At 43.6% G+C, this 8,815-nt stretch overlaps 1 protein-coding gene across 1 annotated transcript; it reads left to right on the top strand.

Moving 5' to 3' along the window:
• The first annotated feature begins 2,582 nt into the window (after nt 1-2,582).
• Nucleotides 2,583-3,976, top strand: LOC135267669 (uncharacterized). Its single transcript, XM_064359681.1, has 2 exons — nt 2,583-3,636; nt 3,848-3,976. Exons 1-2 carry the CDS (start codon nt 2,583-2,585, stop codon nt 3,928-3,930), a joined length of 1,137 nt encoding a protein of 378 aa, XP_064215751.1. The 3' UTR covers nt 3,931-3,976.
• Nucleotides 3,977-8,815: the final 4,839 nt, after the last annotated feature.

The following is an 8,815-nucleotide window of genomic DNA, read 5'->3' as shown; positions in this document are numbered from 1 at the left end:
TACAGTTCTGATTTTCCTGTTTCAGATCATCACCAGACCAAAACCCGCTTCTTCGCCGACGACACCGCCCTCTGGACATCCCGGACCACCGCCGCCTCAGCCTCCAGGACCCTGCAGCCCCTCCTCAACCAGATCTCCACATGGACTCGCAAGTGGAGAGTGAAGATCAACCCCACAAAATCCACCGCCATCCTCTTCAAACACCCCAACCTCACACGAAACAAGAAATTCGACCCACGCGACATCACCATCACACTCGACAACACACCCATCGACCTTGTGCCATCCACAAGGTACCTAGGAATCACCTACACACACACATGCTCACTCGACACCGACCTCCAGAACACGCTCAAGAAAGTCCGCAACCGATCCAACCTCCTCCGCCATCTCATGGGAAACTTCCAAGGGTGCCATTCCCGCACTCTTCTCCACACCTACAACACATTCATCCGACCCGTCATCGAGTACCGAGCCCCCATCTACGCATCTCTCCCACACACCAAGACACATCGCATTGCCACATGCGAACGACAAATCCTTCGCCGAATTCACCGCCTCGACCGCTTCCACGCCAGCAATTCCCTCCACCAGGACACAAACACCACCCCCATCACAGACCGTCTTCACAAACTCCAACAAAACTACATCAAACGCACACTCAACAACAACAACACAATTGCCCAAAACACACTCAACACTTCACATAAGTTTCTCACACGCGACAACACTCTTCGCAACCGAGTCCCCCGGATCCCCAGAAGAAAACTGCCCCATCCACCCACGGCGCTTCTCTCAGCGCTGTACCCCGACCTGCCCGACAATCTTCAACTTCTCGTTGAAGAGACGCCCCTCACAATGAGACGCCACTGACGACACCGACAAGACACCCACGACGACATCCACATCCACAGCTTCCTACGAGCCCCAAACTTCTCACTCTTTCACTCACCACCCGACGACACACACACTCCCACACAACATTCATCCATTTCCTTGACTGAAGAGGCCAAAAGCCTAAAACAGTCCGGACTCGTAGATTAAGTTATAAATATCTTGTATATATTTTATCAAAATCCCTTTTGAAATGTAATTTATTTTGAATAAACGTATTTGAATTGAATTGAATTAGTGCATCATCAGTTCCTTTCGCGTTCTCGAGGTGAACACATCGAGTCTCTGCGCTGACTCTGATCGCTCAGCCACTCGATTGTTTGCTAAGTGAAGTGACAGTGAAATCCAAAGTGATAAATTGCAAAAGTTTCCACAATGGAGAACGAGCGTCGGCTCCGCTCCAAGGGCCCGGTGAAACACTCACCAAAAAAACCCCTCAACCTACCCACTTCACTTCCGTCTTCTGCAAACTCTCCAAAAACGCTTCCCCAAAACAAACCCATTCCGTCCCTTATGGACAAAAAAATTTTGCCACCCCCACAAACTCACGCCACTACATTAAAATCCACAAAACACACCCAACAACGTTCACGCACACCCTCACCATCAAACTCCGAAACATCAGCATCCTTTTCGTCTACCACTTCGGAAAAATCGTCTTCAACTACCACTTCAAAAAAACTCTCATTTCGCTACTCAATCCAAAACATCCCTGCCCCACTCGCCACTCAAAAAAGCTTTTACTCTCACCTCATCTCACTCGGCCTCCACCAAATTGACTCTCTAAAAGTCAATTACAACAAATCCGCTCTTCTTGTTCTTTCCAGGCAACTTACCCCTAACCAAATTTCAACGCTTCAAGCTGGCTTCCCTGGCTCGAAAATCCAGTTCAAACTCTTAAACCCCACACGCCTCCTACCCCAAATCGAACCCAAACCTATCACTTTTTCCATCGTTGTCAGAGACGTCAGCTCTGACATCGAACCCCAAGACGTCATTTCAGCCCTGAATAATTTCCACATTCAAAAAGTTTGGCGCATCATTTCCGCCAAAACCAACAAACCAACTCCTCTCATGCGTATCGTGACACCGGACAAAACGGCGATCGACACACTCCTGTCAAATGGCCTTTCACTTTTCGGCCACGTTCACCCCTGCGAGCCGTCGCACCCCCCAAAACCAGCCCCTCTCCAGTGCGCCAAGTGCTTCACATTTGGCCATTCTTTTTCCCAATGCCCCAACAAGCCCATCTGCCCCACTTGCCCCGACAATCATCGGTCAAAACCGTGCCCTTCCGCAGTTTCAAACCCCAAATGCCCCAAATGCCAGGGGAATCACCCCGCCTGGTCCCGAGATTGCCCCCAATTTATCAAACCCTCCCAAATGACCCCAGAAACCCCCGTCGTTCCCATCAAAATCGTTGACAAGGAATTCGATCCCGAAAATTCTGACGACGACTCCGACGAGCGCGAACCCTTCGTTTCTGCCCGTCAATTCCTACGCTTCATCACAAAAACCCTTTTTGACCTTTTTCCGTTCGAGAAACAGAAAATCCAATCTGTTCTCGAACATTCCGCTCGCGCTTGTCTCCGACGCGATCTAAAAATCTCACACTCATCAAACAAAATTCACTTCACTTTTGGATAAATCCACCATTTCGGTGAATCCTTCTGGCCCCCGTTTCAAAAATGGCTTCTCTGAATTTCGCCACAGTCAATACGGGAGGGATTTCTCGTAAATTTGCCTCCTTGAGACATTTTCTACACATCGACCAAATTCACATCGCAGCAATCACAGAGACACAATCCAAACGACCCGTAAACATCACAGGCTTCCACTCCTACAACAAACCCAGCCCCACAACCCGAGCCAAACACGGCGTCACACTTCTTGTCTCAACTTCACTCGCTTCATCTCAACACATCTTACCCCCCCATCTTGACCACCTTCAAGCCGTTGCAGCCACCATTCACATTAACAATTTAAACATTCTGTTTATTTGTTATTACAATCCTCCTCTCGAAACCGTCAGTACCCAACTCCTCGATTACACTTCCACATTCAGACACGCAGTCATTCTCGGAGACTTCAACGCTCGACACACCGATTTTGGTGACACAATTTCAAACACAAACGGCAGACACCTCACACGCTCTCTCAACACTCTTCCTCTTTGTCGTCTTCGAAATCAATTTCCCACACTCATCAATCACGTTGGCACATCGATCGTAGACCACATCATTGTGACCGATAATCTCACACACATCACAAACACAGACTCTTTCATTGGCACCACAGTCACCTCCGATCATCTCCCTCTTGTCTCAAACTTCACACTTCAAGGCCCCCAACCGCGACCCACGCACATCCCCATTTTCGATTTCAACAACACAAACTGGACCGACTTTCAAAATTACATCACAAACAACCTCCCACACATTGACGACACACTTGACCCCAACACCATTGACACACAAGTAACACAACTAACACAACTCATCAAACAAGCTCAAACACTTTTTGTACCCATCAAACACATTCCAACAAATCGCAAACCATTGCCCCCTCAAATCCTTGCCCTCATCCGAGTCAAACGCCGAATTTATCGCGAATTCGTGCAAACCAGATCTCCAGTCCTCAAAACTGTCTTTAACCGTCTCAATGCACAAATAAGACGTGACATCAACCAATTTCGTCTTGCCCACTGGTCAAACAGTTGTAGCTCCCTCGATTACCGAGACGGTAAAAAGTTTTGGGACAAATTCAATTCACTCACAGGCCGAAAATCTCACCCCATCCACCATTTGTCAGTCAACAACACCATTTTTAACACCCCACAAGACAAAGCAAATTGTTTTGCTGCTACCCTCCAAAACATCCACCAAGTCCCCAATGACCCACATTTCAACCAACACTTTTTTAACACAGTCACTAACAACACTCTCCGTTTCAGGCAAAACCTCCCCCGACTTGACTACGACGCTGACCTCGACCCAGACCCCGACCCAGACTTTCCACCCGACAACCCGGACTTGACCGCTCCAACCACCAACGACGAGATCAAAGCCCTCATTATCCGGCTGAGGAACTCGAAAGCCCCAGGACCAGACCAGATCAAACCCATTCTTCTCAAACATCTCCCTGACACAGCCATCACATCCATCACCACAATTTACAATTCTTGCTTCAATTCCGGTCACTTTCCAACCCCATGGAAAGAAGCCACCACCATCATGATTCCCAAGCCCAACAAAGACCCCAACAACCCACTTTCTTATCGTCCCATCTCTCTCCTCAACATTCTGGGAAAAATCTTCGAAACAATTCTTGCCTCTCGTCTCCGACACACTCTCGAAGAAAACAACCTACTGCCCCCTGAACAATTCGGTTTTCGCCCCCATCGCTCCACTTCCGACCCCACTTTCGAACTCTTCACCGACTCAACCCGGAGTGCCAATCTCGGCCAGTGCACACTAGCCGTCTTCTTGGACGTCGAACGTGCATTTGACCGTGTTTGGCACGATGGTCTCATCCAAAAATTTCTTTCCCACAACATCAACCTCAACTTCATCAAATTAATCGACTCTTTTCTCTCAAACCGCTCCTGCAAAGTCAAAGTCCAAAATTCCTTTTCTTATCCCGTCCCCCTTCTCTCCGGGGTCCCTCAAGGCTCCGTTCTGTCGCCCATTCTTTACATTTTTTACAGTTCTGATTTTCCTGTTTCAGATCTTCACCAGACCAAAACCCGCTTCTTCGCCGACGACACCGCCCTCTGGACATCCCGGACCACCGCCGCCTCAGCCTCCAGGACCCTGCAGCCCCTCCTCAACCAGATCTCCACATGGACTCGCAAGTGGAGAGTGAAGATCAACCCCACAAAATCCACCGCCATCCTCTTCAAACACCCCAACCTCACACGAAACAAGAAATTCGACCCACGCGACATCACCATCACACTCGACAACACACCCATCGACCTTGTGCCATCCACAAGGTACCTAGGAATCACCTACACACACACATGCTCACTCGACACCGACCTCCAGAACACGCTCAAGAAAGTCCGCAACCGATCCAACCTCCTCCGCCATCTCATGGGAAACTTCCAAGGGTGCCATTCCCGCACTCTTCTCCACACCTACAACACATTCATCCGACCCGTCATCGAGTACCGAGCCCCCATCTACGCATCTCTCCCACACACCAAGACACATCGCATTGCCACATGCGAACGACAAATCCTTCGCCGAATTCACCGCCTCGACCGCTTCCACGCCAGCAATTCCCTCCACCAGGACACAAACACCACCCCCATCACAGACCGTCTTCACAAACTCCAACAAAACTACATCAAACGCACACTCAACAACAACAACACAATTGCCCAAAACACACTCAACACTTCACATAAGTTTCTCACACGCGACAACACTCTTCGCAACCGAGTCCCCCGGATCCCCAGAAGAAAACTGCCCCATCCACCCACGGCGCTTCTCTCAGCGCTGTACCCCGACCTGCCCGACAATCTTCAACTTCTCGTTGAAGAGACGCCCCTCACAATGAGACGCCACTGACGACACCGACAAGACACCCACGACGACATCCACATCCACAGCTTCCTACGAGCCCCAAACTTCTCACTCTTTCACTCACCACCCGACGACACACACACTCCCACACAACATTCATCCATTTCCTTGACTGAAGAGGCCAAAAGCCTAAAACAGTCCGGACTCGTAGATTAAGTTATAAATATCTTGTATATATTTTATCAAAATCCCTTTTGAAATGTAATTTATTTTGAATAAACGTATTTGAATTGAATTGAATTAGTGCACCATGATTTTAGCTTGAACTTTCAAGTTGACAGGTATATTTTGTGTTCGTTGTGCGTATTACAGTTCGTTTGTGTCGTGTTTTTTTTTTCTTTATTAAGATTAGAAATATTAAAAAATATGCCACCAAAGACAAGCGGTAAAGCAGCGAAAAAGGCTGGAAAAGCTCAAAAGAATATTTCGAAGAGCGACAAGAAAAAGAAGCGCAGGAGGAAGGAAAGCTATGCAATCTATATTTATAAGGTATTGAAGCAAGTACACCCCGATACCGGTATTTCGAGCAAGGCGATGAGCATCATGAACAGTTTCGTTAATGATATCTTTGAACGGATCGCCGCTGAAGCTTCTCGTCTTGCGCATTACAACAAGCGTTCGACGATTACGAGCCGGGAAATTCAAACAGCGGTTCGTCTCTTGTTGCCTGGTGAATTGGCAAAGCACGCAGTCTCTGAAGGTACCAAAGCCGTCACCAAATACACAAGTTCAAAATAGAGAAGTTTTTTCTTTCATCGTTTAAAAAGAAGAAAAAAATGAAATCGGTTCTTTTCAGAACCACAATTAACATTTAAAAGTAAATAAAATTTGTTTCATTAAGTAAAAAATAAATCTAATGACCGACCACTCAAATCTAGATTTTTTTTTATCAATCGAAGCTCTTTTTAAATTAAATTTAAAATGAAACAGCAAAAACAAATTACATCGGTAAAAGTGCGACGCAAAAGAAATCAAGAAATAGCAGGAAAGTAACATCTCGGATTAATCAAATTCTTAACTCTCTTTAGTGTTTCTTCTATATGTCTTAATTTCATTTTTTTTAGTTATTACATTACAAACAATACTACATATTCTGATACGAATTCAATTTCACCTGAGGAATCGGAACCATTGGTTCTTCATTCCTGAACGCACCCTGGGCAGCCATGCCATGCCGTGTTGCCTTAGAAAAAAAAGAAGACGGCGCTCCGGGTTTTCCCCCGAAGTTATCCATTTGATGGAATCTGAAAGGAGCAGCGACGAACTCTTAAATTAGAAATTTAAAAAATATTTATAACATTCTCTCGTTTGTACATCCTTTTTAGTTTAATATTTAGTATTATATTTGGGTGCATAATTAAGACGCGGATTTCTTAAAATAAGTATAAGTTGTTGTGCTGTCATTTATAATTATTACATATTATAATGTCTATATTAGCAACGTAAGGTTGACGTTTCTCCAAAACTGTCACTTTGTCGCTTTAAAGCGACATAACTGAAAAAAACGCTTGTTCTCCCATTTTGTTTATTTTTTATTATTATTATTATTTTTTTTTTTTTGAAATCAAATGTCCAGTGATTTTTGTAACTAGCTATAGTTACTAGTAACAACGAGTAAACAGAAAATAAATAATTGCCAATTTTAATAAATTGTTACATGGTTTTGTTCTGAATATTATGGTATATTGTTAATACTTGGAGATTCAGAAAAAGTTTTGTGTATGTGTGTTGCGAGCGCAAATTTATATTGTCGATTTTGAGAAAATGCTTCAATCGACAAAGGTACAACTTTGCGCTATTAATAGGTACACTAATAGTTATTATTAATAATTATAAAAAATAAATAGATCAATAGTACTTTCCTCAAAGAAATTAACTAACAATTTATTATAATAAACAAATCTTTTATAGTAGATATCTACCCTAAATGTTTGTTATAAATTCGATTTATAAAACTATATACAAGAGTGGAATGATTAATTTATGGCCTCACATAGAAAACAATAATTTAGCAAAACAATTTTTTGATTACTTTTTACTATAACTACCTTTTTATTACATACACTTGGTTAATCGGGGTTTGGAATCCCATCCATGTGGGTCAATTCTGGTAACTTTTTAAACCAAGTTTTTTAGAGCTGTGATATCTTGAAAATTTTCGTTATATTTTTTCCAGTGTATTTTTTTCTTAAATTGGAAAATAGACTAAAATTTACTTTTTTTAAATTGTCGTATAAAATCTAAAGAATTGCGCTAAAACAGCTCCTTACATTGTTCAGTTTTCGTTTTTCCGGCGAGCTTCTGTGCTCAGAAAATGTGTTTTTGTCAATTTTTTCCCATACCCAAAACTTGATCAAAGATATAATGTGTTTGCTATTTTAAAATTATTAATGCTTGAACTATCTCAGACAACTATTATTTCTAATCTTCCAATATCTTTTTATGACATTTCTACAGGAGAAGCATTCTTAGATTTTCTTGAACTTGATGCATTCTTAAGATTTGTATGGTTTTTTTAAATGTCCAAAATACACTTTCAACCATACTAGGCAATGAAAAAGGTATATCTAATGTATAGAATCTAAGCCACCCATCTCAGCCACTTGACCTGACCTGACCTGACCATACCGTCAGGAGTGAAAGCTTATTCTTTTTCTCCAGGAATTAGCGCCTCCGTTCTTAGATCGTGCACGCTGGTTCCCAAGACATCTTCTGGCCGCCTCCTACGGCAGATGATCTAGGTCCCTCAGCGGGCATTTTTCTACGTCTTTTCGTTTACGAAGAATCAGAGCTTTTCGAACATTGATTTCTTCCTTCTTCCCCCATTTTCTTAGTTTTATAAATCTCCTCTGTAAATTTCTGTACTGTTCTCCAATGCTCATTGTTCTCGAGCATTTTTTCAACTAGATTATCATGTATAAGTTTATTACTTATTTGTAATTCCCACTTCTATCGAATGGCATCGCGTTGATAAAACACATGTTTTCGAAAAACACATGTTCGGCTGTATCTTCCTCGTTGCAGTATACACAGCGGTCATCATCTGCTCGATGCATACGGTGTAGATATGACAGAAAAGCCTTATGTCCTATTAAAAACTGTATTAGGTAGTAATTTACCTGTCTCACAGGTTTTCTCCTTTCCATCTACCGACTTATGTTCGAGATAAGACGATGCGATGCGTCCATTTTCTTTTGGAACTGTTGTCCCATCTGGCTTGCCATGCCGTGATAGATTGCTCTATCACTTTATGCTTGTTGCCTGTTCTATCAAGTACCTTCCTACTGTCTTTAATTTGAAAGGCGATAGAAGCCAGAAGCGACCTCTGCTAT

This window comes from Tribolium castaneum, unplaced genomic scaffold (genome assembly GCF_031307605.1).
Source record: "Tribolium castaneum strain GA2 unplaced genomic scaffold, icTriCast1.1 ptg000072l, whole genome shotgun sequence".
Lineage (NCBI taxonomy): Eukaryota > Metazoa > Arthropoda > Insecta > Coleoptera > Tenebrionidae > Tribolium > Tribolium castaneum.
The sequence above is the reverse complement of the archived record's forward strand: the minus strand, read 5'-3'. Positions and strand labels throughout refer to the sequence as shown.

Coding starts and splice junctions, on each gene's coding strand:
- LOC135267669 (XM_064359681.1), top strand. CDS start 2,583: ATGGCTTCTCTGAATTTCGCCACAGTCAATACGGGAGGGATTTCTCGT. Junction 3,637..3,847: donor CTCCCTCGATTACCGAGACG/GTAAAAAGTTTT, acceptor TCTCCGTTTCAG/GCAAAACCTCCCCCGACTTG.